The sequence below is a fragment of the Poromitra crassiceps genome (genome assembly GCF_964638095.1).
Source record: "Poromitra crassiceps genome assembly, chromosome: 5".
Taxonomy (NCBI): Eukaryota; Metazoa; Chordata; class Actinopteri; order Beryciformes; family Melamphaidae; genus Poromitra; species Poromitra crassiceps.
Genome location: NC_139642.1, coordinates 41,388,653 through 41,414,289, shown reverse-complemented (window position 1 = coordinate 41,414,289; position 25,637 = coordinate 41,388,653). Strand labels below are relative to the sequence as shown.

Here is a 25,637-nt window from a genome sequence, read left to right as displayed (position 1 = left end):
TGGTGCCGTGACAATATGCCCTTTGGTGATGATGCAAGATACAAGATAGTTTATTGCCACACAACCAGGTTGGTGGTATTTGATTTAAATACCACCAACCTGGTTGTGTGGCAATAAAGTGTCTTGTATTGAGCTACAATGACAAGCAGACAAAGAGAAAGAGGGAGAGTCTTTCCCAAGTTTCTAAAAATCACTTTTCCTGTCATATCCTCCAATGAGCCATAAGGTTTGCTGTTTTTTTATGACTGTATCTTCTGTCCCAATGACTAAGCCTGTTCGGAATGGTTCACTCATTCACTCATTCACTATTCCCCATGTAGTGTTTATCATATCGTAAACTATATGGGGGACGATCAAACGAGCTTCGGACACTACCTAACGCTTCTTCTTCTTTGGTAAACATGACCACATTGCATTGTGGTAGATGGAAGAAAATGTAGGCTGCATTCGCTGTTCACTAGAAATTGCAGTGCATTGTGGGTATTTTATAGTGAACTATATAGTGAATCAAATTAACAGTTGGGAATTTTGACACTACAGTAGTACAAATTAGCCAACACACTATATAGTCCACTATTTCTGTAATAGGGCCGGGTTTCGAACAGGGCTATTGATTGCGCACATATTGCCTCACTGCATTTCTCCCTTTATGACACTGTGAAACTGTCAAAGCAGTGACAACATTTTCCTAAATACACCTTACTCACTGGATCACCTTCTTTCAAAATCAGTGAATTAAGTAACGACTGTGACTGGGAATGTCACGTGTGACGTGTCCTTGCAATGCTAACTGGCCATACAATAACAGGTGAAAGTGTTGGTCCTGCGTGATGCGTGGCAGTCATTTAGTAAAGTGTTGGTCCTGCGTGATGCGTGGCAGTCATTTAGTAAAGTGTTGGTCCTGCGTGATGCGTGGCAGTCATTTAGTAGTCAAATGAGTCAGTCACAGAGAGAGCGACTATTCAGAAGAGACAATGTGAGAATGCGGCAAAGAGAAAAAGAGAGTGACACAGAGAAAGACACTTGTCTATCCTTGAACTCAGTCAGATAACTGCCAGCTTAAAAGCCATCAAGGTTTGAATGGAGTGGTAGTGCTATGCTGTCGGTTGCCCATCGCCCTGCTGGCAGAATCCTGCCAACGGATGAGTCATAGGGTCTGAGCCTCAGCACCCTCCCTGCCAGAGGCCTGTCGCCTGCACGCACGCACACGCAGTCACACACACAGTCACACACGCAACTGCACACGCATACACAGACACAAAGCCAACTGCACACACAGACACAGACACAAATCCAACTGCACACGCACACACAGACACAAATCCAACTGCACACGCACACACAGACACATACCCAACTGCACACGCACACACAGACACACACCCAACTGCACACGCATACACAGACACACACGCAACTGCACACGCATACACAGACACAAATCCAACTGCACACGCACACACAGACACACACCCAACTGCACACGCACACACAGACACATACCCAACTGCACACGCATACACAGACACACACGCAACTGCACACGCATACACAGACACAAATCCAACTGCACACGCATACACAGACACAAATCCAACTGCACACGCACACACAGACACAAATCCAACTGCACACGCACACACAGACACACACCCAACTGCACACACACACACAGACACACACCCAACTGCAGCCTAAATTAAACCTGTGGATCAGCGACAGCGTAGTTTGCACACATCACAGGGCATGTTGTCACACTCACCCGAAACTTGTACTTTGTACTCCTGTGGAGGTTCCTGACGGTGCAGGAGAGGTCCTCGCCGTCGTAGCTTGGCTGGAAGCCATATCCCTGGGACAAAGACAAATGACAAAGGCAGAAAGAAAACAACCAGGTGAGCAATGGCATATAAGACAGCCGTGGTGGCACACAAAACAAAGTGGGCTGAAGGAGAGAAACAGCTACAGGGGATTGGGGACCTTTTTCTTATTGTTTTTTTCTGGCAGGCACTACGTCTGTAAGAAGTCTGCTACAAGCAGTGAAGGCAGGGGTGACAGTAGCAAGATTTCCTACCAACTCTGTCAAGCAAATTTCATGCAAACTGTTGAAATGTTGCCCAACAAAGAAAAAGAAAAAAGAAAAGAAAAAGTGAGTTAGGTGCGTTTCCATCAGGTGCATTGAAGCAAATACTGGGGTGCCTGAATGTAGAAAGCAGCTTCATGAGAATGCACATATAACAGAAAGATGGAAAGACAAGTCTTCAAGAATGAATTAGTATACTGTGCAACCTGCTTCACCATATTTCATGCTCTCTTAAAGCCCCATTATGTATTTTACCACGTGCGCAGCACTTGTTCTATTTGGGGAACCTGTTTCTGCTTGTACTCTACTTTGCTTACCTTTCTGCAGTGTTTCTAACTGATTTGCTGGGGGAAATGGCTCCAAGTATCCCTAAATTTTAGTGAGACAAGTGTCTAATAGAGCCGCTAATCAAGCTAGCAAACGAAACACGTTTCACTTCCTATACGTACTTCACAATAAAAACATCACGTTAATTTGTCCGCGGAAAACTTTCAATTTGAAGGCCGTACAGGAAATAGAGTTAAAAGTTGCAGGCAACTTGACAGGTTCCGCGACTCCGGGACGCAGCCACCAAAAATACATAGTGCAGGAACAGGCCTTCGGAGGGTGTTGTGGTAATGATAGAGGCACCATTCATCCATATTAGAAGTCAGTGTACCATCAAAATGATTAAGAAAAGTTACATAATGGAGCTGACTACAATTGATAAAAACAGTGAAATGCACATGGCAATATTGTACTGCAGCACGATGGGGGCAACCACCTGTATGACATTTCTGCGAGGTCATGGTGGAACAGTAAAAACAACCTTTGGCTACAAACATTACTGTCATTTATTTATGAGCTTCCATTGCAATTTATCGCAGAGCTTCTTTATTGACAAAAGAAACATTCAACCTCAAGCGGGCATTTGTTCCCCTTTGGGTGAAATTTAGTAAATTGCTTTGAAATGTGCCGTTTTTCCATTTGGCTTTTTTAATTCGATACATTAACAGTTCATATCAAAATGCTGGAGAAAAAGAGAGAGCGTGAGAATGGGTCTGTAAAGGGACTTCCTACCGAGCCTTCCTCCTCCATCTCCAGGATGTAGTAGACGTCGTCCTCCTTGGGAGAGCCGGTGGGCCTCTGCCATTGCAGACACAGCCAGGTCACGCCCGCCTTCACCAGCTCCGGAGGGAGGGGGGGCAACGGCACACTGCACGAGGTGAACAGGTCCACCACTTCGCTGAACTCACTGACAGAACCACAGCGAGTGAGAGCCACACACAGAGAGAGAGAGAGAGAGAGAGAGAGAGACAGAGTGAATGGCAGAAACCAGAAACACCAAGATGGATAACAGCCAGGGTTAGCAAGTGAAGACCCCTACCTTACACCCATGTCGTTTTTGGCTGCAAGGCAGAAGGAGTATCTTGAGGCTGGTGAAAGCTTGGTTACACGATACTGCTTCTGAGGTCCATAGTAGCACTGCTCATACATCCCAGTGCCCTTCCCCTTCAGAGAACAAAGACTTTCAGTTTGAGGAACAGGTAACTCGATGTCTCTGCTGCAGACTAAGTAAATACATCAAAGTGGAGTGTGCTGGTCAGCATGACATTCAGAGTGAGTCGAAGAGTACCTCGTCCCATTGAAGAATGTAGTTTTGGATTTTGGAACCGTTGTCACATGGAGGCTGTGGATATAAAATAGCGTGATTATTTTCAACAATATCTCAACCAGATACACATGAAATACATAAAACCAATGGAATCGGTATTAAGACAACCCCCTCTGCCCAATTCCATTATTTATTGGTATCGTTTTTCATAATGGTACCAAGGAGCATACTACTCCTAAAATAAAATAAAAACAGGACCTGGCATTGCCATTTTACTTCAGTTGTACATAGATTGCCAGTTCTTCTTATGCACTTTATATACTTATTTATTAGTATTGTATGATGATGACAACGACGTATGTGTGTATGTATTATTATTTATTGTGACTTGGTGTGTCCCCTATGTGTAATGTTGTTGGTTGTTTATGTTTTAATGTTGCTCAAGTGTCTTTAATTTATGTTGAATGTTGTTCATTTGTGTGTAAACACAAATTCCCTCAGGGGCAATACAGTTTTCATTCATTAATTTATCAATACTGATACTGACTGAAAAATACATTTAATTACATAAACACTACACAGAAACTGAATCTAAACGTAAATGTTAAGGCAGGGTAATATACTTAAAGAGAACTGTACGAGGAATGTAGAAGGCTTGAACTTTATGTTGCTCAATTAGAGATCTAGGGCAAAAATGTTCGATATTTTGCAGACAGAATTAATAAAAAGGCAAATATTCAGCTCTAGTAAGAGCAAATCAGGTGCACATGCTTTTCTTTCTCCGGGGCAGCTTTGCTGAGCGTGCATGCTGGCTCTCAGCAGCACCTTGCTACACCCTCACACAATGATGCTCCCTCACACCTGGGAGCTGCTCTGTGCACCTGCATCTTCTGCTGCTGGCAAGTGAGCAACTTCTCGGAAGCAGGTTAAGTACCTTGCTGGAGGGCATCTCAGCAGCAGTTGTTGGGGGAGGGGGAGATTGCTTCTCATTCACTACTCCCGATTTTCCCAGCCAGTTCAGGGACTTGAACTGACAACCTTCCAGTCACTAACCTGCTTCTTTTACCTGAATGCTATGTAAACCCACAAATAGTGGGTGTCGCAGGTAACACACACACACAAAACCTGGATTAAAGATGCTACGTGCCACCATTTCACTATATTCCAACATCAATACATCATTGTCAAATTAATTATAATACCTTGGTATTATTACACAAATTTCTAATTATGCAAATGACACCATGGTGTAAAAATAATTGGTAGCCTCTGTTGGTGCTAGTGTTCCTCAAAATTAAGACATTTCCCATAAACGTTGTTGATTCCTGTTACAAAGGTGATGTTGCTACTTGTCCTGCCTCCGCACTCCATCGTATGAACCTGCTTTTGTCTTTTCATTCTCTTTATGGGGGAGGAGAAACATTCTTACACTGATGTTTAGGTCATTTGTTATTGTGAGAAATTGTGAGAAACTCTTGAATACTTTAGCTGTGGTTGCACTGGAATAACAGCATCCTTCTTCCCATCTTGTGGCAATCGATGTTAAAATGCTATACTTTGCACCCACAAGTGCAGCTTCCCATATACAGCCCTCGTTTCCTTACGTTTAATATGACAAATTACAGAGTGACCAAATACTTTCCCATTTTACTAAGCCCCCATATTCTCATCATAATTGAGGTTGAATCTGTCTGTTTTGTCCTACCTTCCACTGGAGTACAAGTGTGCTCTTGGTCCCACTGGCCTTCCTGGGAGGGTTGGGGGGGTCCGGCTCACAGCTGAGAGTGGTGAAGCTCACAGCCTCCGAGGGGCTTCCCTGTAAACAGTTACACATAGCCTGGACCCTGGAGGGGGTAGAGAGGAATCACATTGGTTACAAAATGTTGCATCATATATTAAGACAGTATTTGTGGTTAACGTGACAGTAGATGGAGGGATATGCCAACCTGACATGATAGTCTGTTGCTGGTCGAAGGTCTTCTAAAGTTGCACTTAGTTCTTCCCCACTGCATCGAAAGAAAATGGAAAGAAAAACAGTTATTTTGCAAAAGGGTCATAATGAAGTCTCTCACAATGGTTGCTGTTGAGCATTGTGACATCTTACTACGACCGCTCACCTGTACGTGCTTTTGTACATCCCATCTTTGCCGCTATCTGAGACAGAGACCTCGTAGCTGAAGGGCTCTGGTGGGATGGAGTCATCCTCCGCACTGCCTGCCTCACTCTCTGGCTTGCTAGGTGCGCTCAAGTTCAGCAACGCCCCTCTGGCCTGGATGTCTGACACCTATAGGGCATACGCAGAGATCTTGGCTCAGTATCAAGTCTAACTACAGATGTCACCCTGTTTCAAAGTGCCCTATTGCTGCGTAAGTGTTTTTCTTCGGCTGCTAGTTGAGTGAGTTTTTGCCAGTGATGAGACTAAATGCCATATAGTACAGTGTATATATATATATATATACAGTATATATATATATATATATATAGAGAGAGAGAGAGAGAGAGAGAGAGAGAGAGAGAGATACCGGTACACTAATTCTGAACTTATACCATATAATGATGATGCTTGACAGAGAAAGAGAGATCTTGAGAAAGAGATCTTGTCTGGTCCAAGGCCTACAGATAGGGATCAAAACAGTCCCTCTTTAGCAGGGCTGTGGGACTATGTGCTGTGCAGACCTTTGGTTTTTCATTCTGTTTTTGAGCTGGTTTAAAAATAGCCTCGGCCACACTGCAGGAGGGATTCATTCATAGGAGGACTCAATCAGGTCAAGTCTGTCTCTTCCTCCCCTCGGCCCCGGGGGCCACCTCACTGCCTCGCACCTCACAGTACACTTCTTAGAGGTGCTTTTACCGACAGAGCAGAGATGGTAGAAAATCCACCTCCCCTTGAAGCTGAACCTTCACTGTAATTAAACACGTTCCCTTACCCTTATCCCTCACCTTTCCAACAGACCTGCTTTTCTACTTTTACAAGTTCAGACCTTGACGACGGTGTATGACAAATTCAGACTTATATGAGGTCATGGAAATTCTATTTCTAGTTCAACTGATTCCCATCCATCTGCTGTTAAAAGGACTATGACTGGACCTGACAGTGCATGAAGGTACACTTGTGCTCCTCTTTATTCAGAGCGCTGCTGTGCCTCCAGCACCATAAAACCACAGGCTATTTCAAACAGAGCATTTAAAAAATTATAAATAAAAAAGAAAAATATATATATATACACATCCATAATAATTAACATATTCTAATTAAATTTGTTGCATACGTTTAATATGTACTCTTAGTTTGGGACTAAATTAAGGGCTCTTAATGAGCGGCACAGGTCAAGTTTAGTCGCACAACGTTGATAGAAGCAAGGTGGTTAGTAAATTAAAAAAATGTATTCTTTCCAAAACAACGCTCCTACTGTTCAATAATTGCCAGCGAAGATGTTTGGTGGGACATTTGGAATAGAAATTCTCCCATGGATGCTAGTCAGCGGGTTTAACTTCATTAACTAGATGTCAGCAAGAATACATCATGCATGTTAATAGAATGCTTAATGAAGCAGGACAACACATTTGCATCCTTATGAGTATGACAACAAAACAGTGCTGAGTGACAATAATAGTCATGTGCTATTCGTACGAAATACACACCCAAAAACATGATAGAGATGAGAAGGATTTAGAAGTGGGTAGGAAACGCAGACAGAGTAGTAGATTAATACTAACCACTGGTTTACTGATGGTACTCAATAGTGCTTGCAGGGCCTGAGCTTCTGCATCCAGCTCTAAAGGGATAGAAACAGATAGATCACTAAGCAGGAGGACTCGGCTGCAATTTGAAACAATGTTTTATATTTATAGCCTGGGTAGTAAGTTTATAGAATGCCTTGAGTAAACATTTGTACAAAAACCAAACTATATATGAGAATAGGGATGTAATGATATGACATTTCATACCAAAATATCACAGTATACGGTATTTATTTGTATCGAAAGCCTAACGAACCATGACATAACTGTGTCCCCTACAAAATAAGTCTTGGAATGCATTGAACAACACAAACAGATGATATTTGGTAATAATATCCAAAGGTGGACTTGTCCTTTAAACATCAAATTACAATTATCAGTAGTGTGGATGGAGGCATCTCATTTGCTTCCTCCAATTCCAGTAGCGGTGTTCCTACATTTCAGCCATCTCCTTGAGGTCGTGAGGTGAATTGATCCCCCGGCCCCCAAAAAAAAAGTTTACGGTAATTCCTTAAGCATGCGCTGGTGTGTAAGCATGTGCTGGTGTGTAAGTATGCGCTGGTGTGTAAGCATGTGCTGGTGTGTAAGCATGTACTGGTGTGTAAGCATGCGCTGGTGTGTAAGCATGCGCTGGTGTGTAAGCATGCGCTGGTGTGTAAGCATGCGCTGGTGTGTAAGCATGCGCTGGTGTGTAAGCATGTGCTGGTGTGTAAGCATGCGCTGGTGTGTAAGCATGCGCTGGTGTGTAAGCATGCACTGGTGTGTAAGCATGCGCTGGTGTGTAAGCATGCGCTGGTGTGTAAGCATGCGCTGGTGTGTAAGCACGCGCTGGTGTGGCCAAATTAAGTAGCGGTGATAAACTGTGTGATTAATGAGGAGTCAAGAGTTCGTGTAATCAAGAATAATGTCAGCCGCGCTGCACATCCCTCATCGCCACCAGCTGCTGCAGCTAATGAGGCATTATCATCGGCTCCTAAACACAGGACTTTCCCAACATCCGGAGAAACGCCGCGTGTCGGCCGGATTGTGACCCGTGAACCCTCCGCCCTCTGCCCTCCTACCTCCTGAGTCTCCGTTCTTCCCCCTGCCGCTCTGCTTGTCGGGGCCGCCCGCCGCGCTGCTGGGCTGCCCCTGCTCCGCCTCCAGCCCTTTGCCGCCGACCCCGTTGTGGATGTCCGGCAGGGGGGGGCTGCTGCGGGACTTCTGCGGCGACAGTGGGGGGCTGTCCTTCACCTGCCCCCCTCCCCCACCTCCCTGACGCTCCTTCAGCTTCTTCTGCAGACGCTCGTACGTTTTGCTAGTTCTTTCGTCCCTGTGAACAAACGGCGGGCGTCCGTGTTGGGAGTGAGAATCTGTGGAGACTGAGAGAACAAAAAAAGAAAAACGCTTGTAGGTACGCACAGACGCAAACATCAGTACAAATAAGACCTGTCTGGCAGGGAGATACGCGGGTCAAAGAAGTGGCCACCTTCAAACCCATAGTTAAAAGCAGTAGAGGACACACAAATAAACAGAGAGCAGATGTGAGGCAAACTCGCTGAGATTAAGAACATAAAAGACTAAACAGTTTGACTCGGGCCTTGGTTGTGTAACGTGACTGTGTAAATAAAAGCTCTTGAGCACATAAATAACACCTTAAGGGTGTGTGTCCATATAGCAGCTTTCTAAATGTTTTATGTGGAAAAAGCACTGCTTGGGGCGCTTTTCAGAATCAAAAAAACTGGATTGATCGCCGGGGGGAAATTGAGTAATGCTACAGTTGCTCACACTCTGATAGGGAAAAATATAACATAGACATTATATTATTTTCTCAGGAGAAATAAAACGCGGATCACGGCTACGTCGTCTGAGCAGCTGCTAGCTCAGTAATCAGTTGGTTAGCACTCCTAGCAAAGAAAACAGCGTTGTGGAACCAGTAAAGGCTTACCAGATATTTCCAATACATGTGTTATCCATAGTGCCTTTAGGATCGCTGTTACAGTAACATACATTCAAAAGATTACAACTGTGATGGAACAACGTCCTATTTCTCCTCTTGACTTGCACTTTGAATGGCTGCAGTGTTTTTCAGGAGCGGCCGCCTTCTGTGCGCCTTGCTGCCGCTTCCTGTTGCTTTCAATGAGGAAAGGTGGGCGCTGAAGGTCCGATTTTTTTTTAAATATATGGACACACACCCTAACAGCAATACAGCTCAGACACTAACTCACCCTGCTCTGAGTAGATATGAGCTGGATGGTACTGGGAGATGTACTGAGAGCCCATGTCGCCCACGCCCCCGGCCATGCCCGTGTACAGGTGGGGTGGCGGGGGCATCATGGCGGGGTGCGGGATGAAGGCAGGCAGGTGGGCGTGGGGCGGAGGAGGAGGGTGGTGGAGAGGGGAGTGGCCCCCCGGGTGGAACTCTGGCTGCTGAGGTAAAACCAGAACCCGCCGCACTCCATTCTCCTCAATGATCTGAGAGGACACAAACAAGAGCGTGGATATTTAAGCAAAACCTGAGTTTAGACAAGAAGCCTTCAGAAATGGAGCATGGTGGAAATAGCATAGAGAGCATGCCTGTGAAACGTATCCAGGAGGCACATATATTGGAGGCACTGAACCATTTGGAGACATCATGGGAACCTGAGCAGGACCTGTGGAAGAGAAGAAGAAAAGAAAGGTCAAACACTTTCCCACAACACAGACTTTTCTTGATCTATAGCAGCTTGATCTAGTCTAGTGTGTGTGGAGGATGAATGGCAGACGGTAGTGGACTGGATCAAACAGTCACTCTTGTCAGTGTGTATAGGCTACACAGCAACAGGAGAATATCCCCATGTAGCCTGTACACTACAGTAGCTCCATTTGCAATGACAGCTTTTTTTCCTCCTTAAATACCTACGAGGGAGGGAGGGGGGGGGGGGGGGGGGCACAGAAATGGATTTTTTAAATCCTGGCAAACGCAAGGAGACCACTTTAGAAAAGTGCTGAGAAACAACAAAGTTTCTTGCGTAGCTGTGTTGTAGTGGCCAGCGCAGCGGCTTAGCTCAGCTCAGAGAAGTGACAGCTCAGCAGAAAGCCTGGGAGAGAGAGAAGAAGCTCTCTGCCAAGTTTGCACATTCGCACATTTCTCTTCTTACAAACCCAAGAGATAAACACCGGGAAGTCCAGATGTCATACAAGAGAGCAAAAAGGATCCACTGCGCACACTGACCTCCTGATTGTCCGCCCGAGAAAGAGTTCTCCTTCATGCTGTCGAAGTAGACGTAAGCAGATAGAAGGCACTTCTCATTGAGCAGGCATAGTGGGCCCGGGAACACAGAGGCAGCCCTGTGTAATGGTAGAGTACAGCCTCCCCCCCCACCCCCAAATGTGGACGTCCAGGCTCCACCTCTCAGGGGAGAGGAACTTTGAAATACACCTCAACACACAGAGTGCAACACAGGCCTGGAGCTCGCTGCTGCACCCTACAGCTCAACACTAACACAGACAGGCCATCTCTGCACTGCAACACACAAGGACAGCTTGTAAACACCTTTTGGTCTCTGAACCTGAGGCTGTGTTTCCCGTATATTGATTATATTTGCTTGGCTTGCTTATCAAGTGCTGTGCGTGTCTGCACTAAGCTTGCTTTTAACCTGGCAGTTCTTATCGATGTAAACTACGTTTTAATGGTGTCAAGCACTGAAAGCATGTTTACTGAGCAACAATGACCATAATCCATTGTGCCGATGACGCAGCAGCTGGTCAGTCAGTGGTCTTTCAAATGAGGCAGTGCTGACATGAACTGAACAGAGGGGCAAAGCTTTAAACATAAGCCGATGATGGAGTTGATGTTGTTTGTTCAGGAAGTAATCTATATTAGCTTTGTTATTTCAGATCAAATTAATAATCTCAGAGCGTTACAGGAACCTGGCGCAGATTCTGTCAGTCCTCCTGGCTGCACACTCACTTGAGCCCCTGAGAAATCTGGATCACCCCGAGTGATCACACATGAACCAAGCTACATGTAGCTCACATTAACCAGGTAGTCAGAGTGCAAACCTACATGTATGTTTACATTACAAAATGTTAACCAGGTAGTCAGAGTGCAAACCTATGTTTGTTTACATTACAAAACATTAACCAGGTAGTCAGAGTGCAAACCTATGTTTACATTACAAAACATTAACCAGGTAGACAGAGTGCAAACCTATGTTTACATTACAAAACATTAACCAGGTAGTCAGAGTGCAAACCTATGTTTACATTACAAAACATTAACCAGGTAGACAGAGTGCAAACCTATGTTTACATTACAAAACATTAACCAGGTAGTCAGAGTGCAAACCTATGTTTACATTACAAAACATTAACCAGGTAGTCAGAGTGCAAACCTATGTTTACATTACAAAACATTAACCAGGTAGACAGAGTGCAAACCTATGTTTACATTACAAAACATTAACCAGGTAGTCAGAGTGCAAACCTATGTTTACATTACAAAACATTAACCAGGTAGTCAAGAGTGCAATCCTATGTTTACATTACAAAACATTAACCAGGTAGTCAAGAGTGCAAACCTATGTTTACATTACAAAACATTAACCAGGTAGTCAGAGTGCAAACCTATGTTTACATTACAAAACATTAACCAGGTAGTCAGAATGCGAACCTATGTTTACATTACAAAGGTTTTTCCAAAACATTGTCATTGCACTGTTCTAGTCGTTGTGTACCACAAAATGCACTTGGCATGTGTATTTAATATTTTCTAATAGCAGACAAATAGTCTCACAATTTATTGTATCTAGTGATAAAAAAACGTGGGAATTTAATTTGTGGATCTACTTCCTAATAAACTTCATCAACTCAGTCAAATATGCTTCTTATGCTGAAATCAAAAGAAGGAAACAAGATTTGAAACCCTTTATAGGAGACTGAGCCAGTAGATCTGGGGTCCCCAATTAGTTTCCCCCAAGGGCCAAATTTTGCTGACCATGCTGAGCTGAGGGCCAAATGTCCACGCGCGGGGGGCAGAGGTCGCCGGCAAAAGATTTTGGCCATTTGAAGCCAGATTTAGACGCATATCTAATTTTAAATTACCATAAGGATTAGATGTTGTGATGTAATTATTCAGTCTTAACCATCACTATTTGCTCCTTTTCTCACTCACTCCCATGTCACCACCTGCTCTCCCTGCAGGGCTTGAAATTAACTTTTTAGATCCCCAGTCAATATGGCTGCTAGATTTTAAAGTTACCAGCCAATTAGAATTTCCACTAGCCAAAAGGTTTTTCTTGAAATAAACCAGAATATGAGTGCCACTGGGTTAATTTAAGCATAACAATAATATCAGGGTATCAGGCTTTTCTTGTGGCAAACACTATAATTTTATTTTGTATTTTAATTAGTTTTGTTTTTTAATCTTATGTAATTGTTCATTTCATCTATTTTGTTCTTTTTAATTAAGCTCTGTAGCTCTGTTTGAAGTATGAAAAGTGCTATAGAAAGGAAATTATTTGTATTATTGTTGCTGTAATTATTATACCACAAGGTATGGGGAGGGGTCATAGCCAACGCAGTGCCGGCAGCGACAACATTATTTTGCATGTTGAATTCAGGTGCACTGTAAAAAAAGAATTGAGAGGGGGTGGGGCTGCAGTAGATTGATGGGAAGTAATTATCCTACCTAAGAACACAGGCTGTGTGAGGAGAAAAATCTTAATTCAAGGAGCATAGGAGAGCTCAGCCTGCATGAAGCACAGCCATCATTGATTTCAAATTACAATATGATTTGAGTGGGAGTTCAGTGTGCACCGTTACCTCCGCTTACTTTTAGAGTCCAACAAACGATGCCTTGCCTATGTCACACTGGGCACCTGCGTGATGACTGACAAAGACAACTCCAGTTAGTGAGCAACAGGCTATCTGATGAATCACACTAGCGCTCTATTATGCCGTTGTTTAGCTGTTCAGAAGGGAGGCTTTGCGTGTACCGATTTGGAGGGTAGGCGAAAGAAGACCAGGGGGGTGGGGAGAGGGAGGTACGAGGGACACAGAAAGGGAGAGAGAACAGAGCGAGAGACATAGAAAGAGAGATAGAAGAGAGGTGGGGTGGAGAATAGGGGAAAAAAACACCCACTCTTTTACATCAGACTGACGCACGAGTGCTGACAGAGATCAGATAGAAAAGGCCACATCCCCCTCCCCCTGAGTCAACTGGAGCACTGGTTGTGCTGACGTGGCCGCGCAGTGCCAGCCTTCCAGAGGAAGCAGCCATGGGAAAAACATCAGGCCTCCTCCACAAAACGGCTAAGCCCAGAATAGCCCACAAACAAGCTGCCCGTTCGGGGAGTGTAAACAGTGGTCGGGCAAACACTTTGGGAACTCCATCGTCTCCCGTCAACATCACATAAGCCATGCTCACCTCCCCGCCTCCGGGGGCAGGCTGGCAGGATCAACTGAGTTGAGAGGGGGGCCAGAGGTTACCGCTGGGAGATGGGGATAATTGTTCAGGTTGGGTGAGGAAACCAAGGGAGAGACTAAGGTCGCTTTCACATATAAGCTGTTTAGTCCGCTTTAACCGCGCCAGAGTTCGTTTCCTCGGATAAGTGCGGTTCGTTTGGGGTGGTGTGAAAGCACAAACGAACTCTGTGGCGGAACAAACAAACTCTGGTCCGCTTGAAAACGTGGGTCTCGGTTCGCTTCTAAGTGAACCCTGGCGCGGTTCGTTTGTTGTGTGAAAGCAACCCGGACTAAACACAAGAGCGCCAGTGCATCTGATGCAGGGGCCGATGTACTGGGGTGGCAGCTGCCACCCCCACAATAGGCCTTGCCACCCCAATTCTTTTTTTTTTTTTTTACTGAAACGTTTTTACATACGCAGTAACCATTAGGAGTAGCTGGATTGGTCCGATTTTCAGAAATATAGCGATCTTTTGGAAATATCACAATTTGGAACATTTACTTTCAGAGGCTGCAGCAGGCTCAGTTTTAAAGCCAGAGTGAAGTTTCTGGTATCATATGAAACTAGAAGACCTAAAGCGCCCGGCATGGTTTTGCGCAGCCACGACTTGGAGCCTTGCCGCCGCCGAGCGGCGACAGCGAGACTGTGCATACTCGAACGTAACTCGTCCAAAACGTTATCGTGTCGTTTAACAAGAACTTGCAATCATGTCGGTGGGGGAACATTTTATTGTCCCTCCATTTCAAAACTCATTCCGGTGAGCCTGCAGAAGGCTTTTCTAGATGAGGGACAAGCACGTTAAATGAGGAAATGGCATTTCCTCATTCCTCACAACAAGGAGTTGACGGTGCTAGACGGCGCAGAGTCACATTTTCGAGGAGCTGCACGCCCCCTACGCCGAGCTGCGCCGATAGGACGCCCAGCTGTGGCGACCCCCTCGGCGCAGTCAGCGCCGGCGATTTCACTCGAGCATAATTTGCGCTTTAGGAATTGATTAGTACCAGCCATTCTCAAAGGAGTCCTCTTTTTCACAGCCTAATGTTGGCAGGTGTGTGTATGTGTCCGCGTGTGTCCATACACTTTTTTCAGACCTGTATAACTGTGTGTAATCCTGTGTAAAACTTGGCCTATGCATCTGGGAAGCTAGATGCACAGTGCACAATTATATAATTGTTGTGGCTTTGTCCTTTGGTTAAAATATCACTAAATTATCATGTCTGTCTAGTTGAAGTGCATAGTGTGATGTGCAGGCCATGTGCATCAGATTCTGATGCACTCATGACTCATGCAGTGCATCATGAGGAGAAGATGGTAGAAGGGAGCAAAACAAAAACTGCGGCGTGCACACGTGTACAGTACCTGCGCGTTGTGACGTACGTCGTCATAACAACATCACATTTCTCAACAGCTGGCCCGGCGGCTTGCCTATCTCCTTCGGTACATAGGCTACTCTCATCTGCAGAATGAAATGTTCAACAGCTTGCTGCCTCATCTGCTGCTCATATTGGGCACATCCTTGTTAAATAATTATTTGATAGTAACACCAAAGTAAAACCAGAAATCCCAATATCGCAGGTGGTGTTGCTCCATGGTTTGTGTTTTGCAGATTCACTTTTGTTGTTCAGTCAGCCCTCAGCCAGGCAAGAAGCCTGCTGGAGAGGAGAGATTTCCCTTCTATATTCTGTCCAATAGAGGAGTGACTGTTTCGACAGCGTGACATTGTTTAGAAAGTTTGGCGCGCTGTGCAAATTGCTGTGTGAAAGCGAACCAGACCAAATGAAAATCGCAACAATGTTGAAACTTCACCCCCCCCGAATCGCACCGAGTCCACCAGCTTATATGTGAAAGTAACCATAGCCAAGTGAATGAACACACCACATGCAGGCATGTGAGGCCACTTTCAGGACCCACCTGCTTCCCCTTGACTGAAAACGGATCATAACAAACAGACTCAAGTGGGACTCCATGCAGCTCCCATTAGGCACACTAGGAATAGAGGGAACTCAACAGACTTGGCTATGAAATAACAACAGCCACGCTTGGAGCAAACTGTCTGGTACAAATTAACTCTCAATTAGATAAGGAGACTAAAACGAAGGGTGCCTCGCCGCGGCCACATCCACAGAGAGACTACAAGGCACACGAAGGCAGGCCAGCTTGGATGGGTGTAAAATGAATAAAGGCAGACAGACAGTGAAGGCAAGAGTGAGGAAAAGCGGACATAGATAAAGATACAAGACTGAGACGAGAATCAACCTCTGCCAACCCTAACATGTGACTCAGTGAAGAAGGAGCGCGCTCGATATTATCAATTAAGAGTTAATAAAGTGCCTCCATCCACAAATATCTCTCTCCTCTATAAAAATAAATAAGAGGAGAGGATACGTGAGGCCAGAAGACTAACTGACAAGTTAATTATTACAGCCAAGGAAGGGGAAGAGGCAATAAGTACTAATTGCAAGTTAAAACCCTAACCTCGTTTTCAGCGAGACACGGTGTGACAAATGTTGCCTTTTTTCTGCACGGCATGGCACATTTCTCCTTTCCTTGTGGGCTGAAAAGATCTTCCATCAGTTAAGAGGGTAGTAATTTGCAATAAGTGTAACATTCCATTAGCAGATTACAAGGGCATGGATTTGTCTGCTTGTGCTAGGACAGGCTGCTTCTCCACAACATGCCGATTAGCAGCCTAACAGCAGCGGTACGAGCAGACGCACTATTTGAGACAGAAGGAGGAAACCGCAGGAGAAATGAGAAAAGCGCATTCTGTGAGAATGAGCAGAGCGGCGCTTGTGGCCAGGTGTTGGTAAACTTTGTCTGCATGCTAAACACTTCAAGACAGCCGCATGGTTTCTGCAACCCCATCGGCGTGAGTGACGATGCTTGTGGTTATTACAGAACAGCGCACTGAGCTCTCAGAGAGACACGCCCGGAGAGATACGAGGGCCAGATTTGTTAACGGTGAATTTTGCTCGGTTTAGGATGTGCACATGCCACTTTAATACTAACCTGATATTCAGAGTGAATTGTCAACTCGTAAACTCATTTCCACCTTCTAACAGCCAATTCCACAACTGTGGAGTGGGCGGGGCTTCGAAGGTCTGGGCCCAGGCTACTTTAATACGGCTCACTGCCGTATTAAGAGATTTGATCTCCTGCTATAAGACAAAAGCAACCTCACAAACCCAGTGATGACGACGATGACGCAACAAATAAACGCAGCAGGCTAAATAGACATGGTGTCGCCCTCAACTGAACACACAAAGAAGAAAAACAAAGGATCATCAACATGGAACATGGAAGGAATTTGTATTACGGTATTATATTATATGTATTATGTATTATATATTGTAATCAAGTATTTCAATTATAATATGGTGGTCTAATGTGAGTATGGTAAACAAAAGGTCAGTATAAGTTGTTTTTCCTGGTGCAATTACTCGGGAAGACCGATACATTTCTTTTTGTTTATGAGAAGAGTTGACACCGTTGATATTTGACTAGTCTCGCTAGCCAGCCTCCTCTCCCTTCCGTCCGAGGAGTCTGGCGCCGCAGGTCTCCATAGTGGGATTGCAATGGGCGGCGCTTAGCGGCAGTGCCCTTGGAAAATAGTTTCAAACAATCCAACTTGCCGTTTTCAGCATGTATCAACGAGCTAGCGTGTAGGTTTCTACCGTTAGCTTGCTAGCTAGTTAGCGTTGTTGTTTTCACTGAGGCGGCAGGGCACTATTTACAGCCACACACACGGAGGAGGGAGCGGAAGCCGCTCTGATTGACATGGTCGGAGCCAATGACCGAGCTTCTTAAGCGGGGAGCGGAAATCCGGCAGCGTCTGAAATCGACGCTTCCAATGGGAGAGCAGAGTAGAGCAGGGGAGGGTTTATCCCAGTTATGGAGACCTGCGGCGCCAGACTCCTCGGATGGAAGGGAGAGGAGGCTGGCCAGCGAGACTAATATTTGACTGACATGAATATTGAGTGAGCCTTGACTCATTTGTTTTTTGTTTTTATTTATTTTTGTTGTGTTGTTTTTACTCCAAGGCTTTTGGATTTTTATGTTTGTATTTTACGTGTTTGGACCCCAAGAAGAGTAGTCTCACCTTTGGTGTAGTAGACTAACAACTTCAACTTCAAGCTATCACATCCCTTGTGGTGTGATAACAAGGGAAATTGACATTACTATCAAGATTTATTTGTTGCTATTAAAAGGAGGCTTTATTTCCTATTTAAATAACAAAACACATTTTCAGGGGAAAGGTGAAGTGTAACAATGGTGTGTGGCAAACGTAACGTATTCTCCATATTCTCTCTCTCTCTCAGGTGTGCAGATGAATGACTACTAATACTACTAATTACTAATACTAATGATGCATAATGCACTTTTGGTATCGCTGTCCGGGGTGCTGAAACATCACCCAGAATTAAATTCTGACAAAGATGTTGTAATGTGAATGTTATTTTCAGTTAGCAATGAATTAGCAATGGAGCTGTGTTAGCACAGTGAGCAGTGAAGCTTTGCAGAGTGAGCAGTGCTTGTGTACTGTGTGACAATAAACAACCTTGAAGACCTGGACTGTGAGTCATTGTGGAATGCTTGTTATTATTATTACAGAAGTAAACAAACTTGAGCTCCTTTCAATATGTCAAATACAGCCGTGGGTAGGTGGGTCGCATTCAGTTCACACTCACAGGGGCTGCAGAGCGACACCTTCACCACATCCCTAGCCTTGTCTCGCGCGCACTCGCTTCCCCTGCGTTCGATTCCCGCCTGGGACGCTGTTGACGCTGACTGGTGGTATGTCTCCCCATGCCTTCGTGCGGTGGGTTATCTCATGAGAAAGGGCCTTTCTGTGTGGAGTTTGGATGTTCTCCCCGTGCTCCCCCAACAAGCAAGATTTGTGACATGATGAATCTCGGAGCCAATCACTGTCCAGTATTCAGCAGTTAAAGCCCCAACATATTCTTACTCCCAATTCGTCATAGACTGCAGATCGGTCAGGAACCCTTCTCATCACTTTGTCACGAGTGAGAATGTGTTGAAAGCCCGTGTTGTATGCTGTGATTGGCTAGTTATGTTTTAGATCACTCCGGTTGCGTTGGATTTTTAAATGAGGGAGAAGGAGGGGAAGTCATTTGAAGGATTTTAACAAGATAATTAAACTTTTTAATGGGGAAAACCATCAGACACAAATTCTTATTCATAGTAGAGTATTTTATACACATCTTGAAACATGACTTTACGGGGTCTTTAAAGGAAGATTTATTTCCTATTAAAATCACAATACTAATTTTCAGGGGAAAGGGGAGGTGGAACAATGGTGTGTGGCAAAAGTATTTTCCACCATATTCTCAGTCTGTGCATACAGTATTTACTACAACTGAAGCATAACACACTTCCGGTATCTCTGTCTGGGGTGCTGAAACATCACTCAGAACTAGAAGGACACTCGGAGAGCACAGACCTCCGCTCCAAAATTCAATGGGTTTTTCCTTGGCCCATGCTACACCCTTCCACGAAGTTTCCTGAAAACTGGAGCAGTAGTTTGTCCGTAATCTGGCTGCCAAACAAACGAACAGACAAACAAATGGCGCCGAGAATATAACCTCCTTGGCAGAGGTAGAGTAATTAAACTGCAACAGTCCTCCTTACCTCTATTCTCCTCCCTCTCTGTATCAAGGCAGCGATGGGAGAATGAGTCATGAGCTCCCTCACTCCAAGAGCTACTCTCTGCAGAAGCTGTGAATGAACCACGCCTGCGTGTGCGTGTGTGTGTGTGTGTGTGTGTGTGTGTGTACCCATGCATGTATGTATGCGTGTCTGTGTGTGGTCATGTCCTTGGAGTTGGGTGGGGGAGGTGGTGGGTGTAACAAAGTGCTAATGTGTTTGATGTTTTCGGTCCAATTAGTATGTGAACGATGTGTGCTACAGTAAGTCATGTTTGTGTGAGGTACTAGGGGTGAGGAGACATGTAATATGTAGGGCTGATCAAAATATCAAGGGCAAGAGACAATCATTTTTTGATCCCGTTTGAATTGTGCAATGAGGTACACATTATGATGTTTGTCAATTTAAAAGATAACTTTGCAAGTCAAGAAAGTTGCAGTTTGTTATAAAACTGTTGCACTATAAGTTATAAATCAGAAAGACTACACACAACCAGTCACATAAGTGACGTCTCTCCCGCCAGGCCGTGTTGGTGTGACGTATATTGTGCGAGACTAAACGTTACTCGTTTCAGTTTTACGACAAACTGTGACTTTCTTGACATATTTTAAAATGACAAAATTTACATGTGGACTTCATGGCACAATTCAAACGGGATCAAAAAACTATCATCTCTAGCTGTTCACCACCGTTCATCTGTTTTTCGCGGCTGGTCAGTTTGGCTCTCTATTCAAATACAATTTTTTTTACATTTATTTTCAAATAGTAATACATTATTCATTATGCATCAACATTCATTATTATTACTTATTTTATCAGAGAACAATATTTAACATTAGTGATAGTTTTATACCTCACAGCTCTCATCTAACATTACAATGCTACCAGCAATGAAACTGCGACAGTTTGACCACACAGCCAGCAGGGCCTACATAATAAGTATGAGAACATTTGTTTTTATGGCTTATGACTGTAATTTATTTGATGTGATTATTGTACAGTTTGTATCCATTTTGGATTCAATAAAACGGAAAATCCTTGGAGTCCGATTTTTGTCCTCGCCTCTCATTGTTACTACGTGCACCCGCCCCCATTGAAGCACCAAATATATTCAAATACTTCTCACCGAAGCTTCGAAACTCAAATCTTATTCGGGACTAGGGACAGCCCTCGTAACATGATGCCACATGTGCACCCCCCTCTCACATTGACGAATATAATGGTGCAAGCCCACGTCTTATATGGTGTGCGTTCACAGTCTAAAAGGATGGACTGAACGCTGGAGCCACAGTCCTGCCAGCCCGCCTGTGTTGCGAGTGTTGCGTGTCCTTGCTGCCCACTCACTGGCCACTACGTGTCCTTGCTGCCCACTCACTGGCCACTACGTGTCCTTGCTGCCCACTCACTGGCCACTACGTGTCCTTGCTGCCCACTCACTGGCCACTGCGTGTCCTTGCTGCCCACTCACTGGCCACTACGTGTCCTTGCTGCCCACTCACTGGCCACTACGTGTCCTTGCTGCCCACTCACTGGCCACTGCGTGTCCTTGCTGCCCACTCACTGGCCACTACGTGTCCTTGCTGCCCACTCACTGGCCACTATGTGTCCTTGCTGCCCACTCACTGGCCACTGCGTGTCTTTGCTGCCCACTCACTGGCCACTACGTGTCCTTGCTGCCCACTCACTGGCCACTGCGTGTCCTTGCTGCCCACTCACTGGCCACTACGTGTCCTTGCTGCCCACTCACTGGCCACTACGTGTCCTTGCTGCCCACTCACTGGCCACTATGTGTCCTTGCTGCCCACTCACTGGCCACTGCGTGTCTTTGCTGCCCACTCACTGGCCATTACGTGTCCTTGCTGCCCACTCACTGGCCACTACGTGTCCTTGCTGCCCACTCACTGGCCACTACGTGTCCTTGCTGCCCACTCACTGGCCACTATGTGTCCTTGCTGCCCACTCACTGGCCACTGCGTGTCTTTGCTGCCCACTCACTGGCCACTACGTGTCCTTGCTGCCCACTCACTGGCCACTGCGTGTCCTTGCTGCCCACTCACTGGCCACTGCGTGTCCTTGCTGCCCACTCACTGGCCACTACGTGTCTTTGCTGCCCACTCACTGGCCACTGCGTGTCTTTGCTGCCCACTCACTGGCCACTACGTGTCTTTGCTGCCCACTCACTGGCCACTACGTGTCCTTGCTGCCCACTCACTGGCCACTACGTGTCTTTGCTGCCCACTCACTGGCCACTACGTGTCTTTGCTGCCCACTCACTGGCCACTACGTGTCCTTGCTGCCCACTCACTGGCCACTACGTGTCCTTGCTGCCCACTCACTGGCCACTACGTGTCCTTGCTGCCCACTCACTGGCCACTACGTGTCCTTGCTGCCCACTCACTGGCCACTACGTGTCCTTGCTGCCCACTCACTGGCCACTGCGTGTCTTTGCTGCCCACTCACTGGCCACTACGTGTCCTTGCTGCCCACTCACTGGCCACTACGTGTCCTTGCTGCCCACTCACTGGCCACTACGTGTCCTTGCTGCCCACTCACTGGCCACTACGTGTCCTTGCTGCCCACTCACTGGCCACTACGCGTCCTTGCTGCCCACTCACTGGCCACTACGCGTCCTTGCTGCCCACTCACTGGCCACTACGTGTCTTTGCTGCCCACTCACTGGCCACTACGTGTCCTTGCTGCCCACTCACTGGCCACTACGTGTCCTTGCTGCCCACTCACTGGCCACTGCGTGTCTCTGCTGCCCACTCACTGGCGACTACGTGTCCTTGCTGCCCACTCACTGGCCACTACGTGTCCTTGCTGCCCACTCACTGGCCACTACGTGTCTTTGCTGCCCACTCACTGGCCACTACGTGTCTTTGCTGCCCACTCACTGGCCACTACGTGTCCTTGCTGCCCACTCACTGGCCACTACGTGTCTTTGCTGCCCACTCACTGGCCACTACGTGTCCTTGCTGCCCACTCACTGGCCACTGCGTGTCCTTGCTGCCCACTCACTGGCCACTGCGTGTCCGTGCTGCCCACTCACTGGCCACTGCGGGGGTTGCTTCCTTAACACACATCAATAAGGGGAAGCCACAATGTATGCTCAATATGGAGGCTTGGAATGAACTGCAGGACGTGAGAGAGCGGACTTCATGAAAATGCACTCACACACCCAGCTCTTCAAAAGATATAGTCCTGGTGCTGGTCGCCTCTAGTTCAAGATTGAATAGAGGGAGGGCCATACAGAACACGACTTCATTCTAACAGTGTGAAGACGAAAGATGAAAGAAACAATGGGGGAGGGGCGCAAACAGATTGCCGTCATTTCTTTGACGCTTTATAGTCTATATCTTTAGACACAGGTGGTCCAAATCATTGTTCATTCATTTCTCTGTATACAATATATACAAAAGGCCTGATGGTCCGTGAATGAGTAGCATGCATGCATGCAAGCCGCTTCCTGTCTCCACTCTCGTTTCCTTGTAGAGCTGGGGGGGGGGGGGGGCTAGTATACGTTTCGTGCGCACATCTCGGTGCACTGCTCAAATCCCGCGTGCTCACATCTCAGCTCTAACAGACATCCCCTGCTCTGACGCACGCACAAAGTCACTTATAGAAGTGGCTGCACCGCTTAAAAAAAAATCTCATTGCTGTTCCAAGAACTTGCAGAAAAAAGTAATCATCAAACCCAAAATAGTTTTTCTTCAATATATTTTCTACTAATTGAGTAATATAATACAGTCAGGAAGGGTCTGAGTTTCATCATCTGACAAGTAATAAAATAAGCATCTCGCCCATCAATGTGTGAGATATTCATATGCAGGAAGTTCACATCCATTTGTCACTAGAAGATCACGTTCATTATGATTTATTAGTTGGCATTTCGTCAGCACATATCTGCTGTTTCCTGTATGAAAACTGAACCAGGTTCACATATCTGCTGTGTCCTGTATGAAGACTGAACCAGGTTATTGGTGTGATGGTTAACAAATATAAATGTTCTCTGTGAATGACCCATTGCTTGATATACAGTAATAGGCCAATGTGGTTGATTTAATGACAATTTATGGATTTTTTTGGTAAGCTATACAAAATGGGAATAAGTGGATGTTCCAAAAACAATGTAAAATGTTCTCATCAATCCATTTATCACTGAGACCAACTGTCAAAATCTCTCACCTCCCTCCTTGAAATTTTGCGGTGAGATCAAAATAGCAATGGGGGCAAAAGGTTAATCAGATAATTGTCTTCTCGTTTCCATTTGACAATTATCTACTTCCTGAATCACTATGAAACCGCCCTTGTCAGCTTTTTCACAATGATAGAATGATCACACCCGTCTCATTTGTCAAAGCATTTCATTCAGTACCTGTTAGATGATGTTTCAGGGGAGGAACAAGAGGGGGAGGGAGATAAACTGAAAGAATGATTAGAGTATTTCATGTTATTATTAGAAGGGCTAGACCAATATAGGTTTTTTCAGGCCAATACTGATATTTAAGGGTTCCCCTCACTGTTTTTGTGCTAGTTTAATTATGAGAAATGAAATTTCATTGCAGGTTTTACAAACTTTTTTTAATTTAAATTACAACCCCAATATCAGCCCAACGTATTGGCAAAGCAATACAACTGTCTAAACCTAATTACATAAATAATATTTTTTTACTGTTTCATTGTGTGTATTATTTACCTTAGTCATTTTTGACACCTTTTTAATACAGTAAGATGATGATTAAGCACACAATTAGAATGATTCATTGTTGCTTGATCTTTTGTTACTCATTAGCACTATTTTGTGTTACTGTAGGGGTCTATGTCCAAAACTCAAACTTTTCTCAAAGACAAAAAATATTTTTGCACTTTTGCAGAAGGCTAGAAGTAAATTCCAGCAGAATTGCACTAAAGACAGGTGTACTTTAGGGGAAGTGCACTGCATCAGCTTTGGAACGTTTATCGACAAGATGGGCACTGTCAGATGCTCAAGAGAGCAAGGCTGTGGCTGCTCAGTTTCAGCCACAGGAGACTTGACAGCCTCAAGTCCCTCTGATGGAAAATAGGCTGAGGAGGACGACTGCAACACCAAGAGGAATGACATGATATGCTTCACAGCTACAGCACCAGAGATATGGGACGAGTGGACAGATGGGTTGACTGGTCAACCAGTGTCGAGAGAAAAAGGCAGAGGGCATTGGCAATAGGGCAACAGAGTCCAAGCCAGGTGTGCACACACACACACACACACACACACACACACACACACACACACACACACACACACACACACACACACACACACACACACACACACACACACACACACACACACACACACACACACACACACACACACACACACACACACACACACACACACACACACACACACACACTTTAGCTCCCTGTCAATGTGCCAGAGTGGCTGTCTTGGCTTTTGTGGGAGAAGGCACATCTCTATCAGGCTCAATAAGCCCAGTGGAACGAGACGGTGCTCTCTGCCATTATCCAGACTGAATCATCCAAAGTGATGTGAATCACCGGCAGACTAAGTCAGATAAAGAAGTGGATCTAATCAGCCCAATGGTCCTGATGCTGAGTTGCTGCATCAGTCTCCAAGCTTATCGGGTGGGCTATTGCTCAGCCTCAGTGTCACAGCCTTTAGAGCCACACGGGCAGACGGTGAGGAGGGCTGACCCAGGGAGCGCTGGGGCTCTGGGCTGACGCTACGAGGGCATGTCCACTCGCAGGCACAACTCCTCTTGCGGCGAGGGGATAGCGAGCAGGACGATGCTAAATGTCCGCACTAATTAGCCTGAGCCTCCCCCACTTTATGCTTCCCAGCCCTCCTCCAAGCCAGATATCGAAAAGGCAAATGCTTTTTTTAAACTGGATTTTACAAGATTGTCTGTTCCTATTAAGCAGGCTGTCATGCACTAACACGTAGCAATTACGACATCCAGCTGCTAAAAATACATGAATGAATACACAAATTGGTGTGGGATGGAGCAAATCCAGAAACACGTGTAAACCAGTTCTTCCTGGTTTTGCAACTGTATCACACTATTCCCCTTGGCACATTGCGAGGTTAAGGGTTAAAGCAGCACGCATTATGCACACCAACACACACT

The 25,637-nt window shown here is 45.5% G+C and overlaps 1 protein-coding gene across 1 annotated transcript in view; it reads right to left on the bottom strand.

Moving 5' to 3' along the window:
- fndc3a (fibronectin type III domain containing 3A) overlaps positions 1-25,637 on the bottom strand; it is a 65,779-nt gene that overhangs the window by 16,845 nt on the left and 23,297 nt on the right. The window contains exons 3-13 of the mRNA XM_083637335.1: positions 9,972-10,048; positions 9,623-9,869; positions 8,477-8,776; positions 7,392-7,450; positions 5,792-5,958; positions 5,621-5,680; positions 5,380-5,518; positions 3,696-3,749; positions 3,447-3,571; positions 3,140-3,314; positions 1,763-1,849 (exon numbers count right to left, since the gene is read on the bottom strand). Coding sequence (XP_083493461.1) covers positions 1,763-1,849; positions 3,140-3,314; positions 3,447-3,571; positions 3,696-3,749; positions 5,380-5,518; positions 5,621-5,680; positions 5,792-5,958; positions 7,392-7,450; positions 8,477-8,776; positions 9,623-9,869; positions 9,972-10,048 — 1,490 coding nt within the window. The remainder of the gene's footprint in view (positions 1-1,762; positions 1,850-3,139; positions 3,315-3,446; positions 3,572-3,695; positions 3,750-5,379; positions 5,519-5,620; positions 5,681-5,791; positions 5,959-7,391; positions 7,451-8,476; positions 8,777-9,622; positions 9,870-9,971; positions 10,049-25,637) is intronic.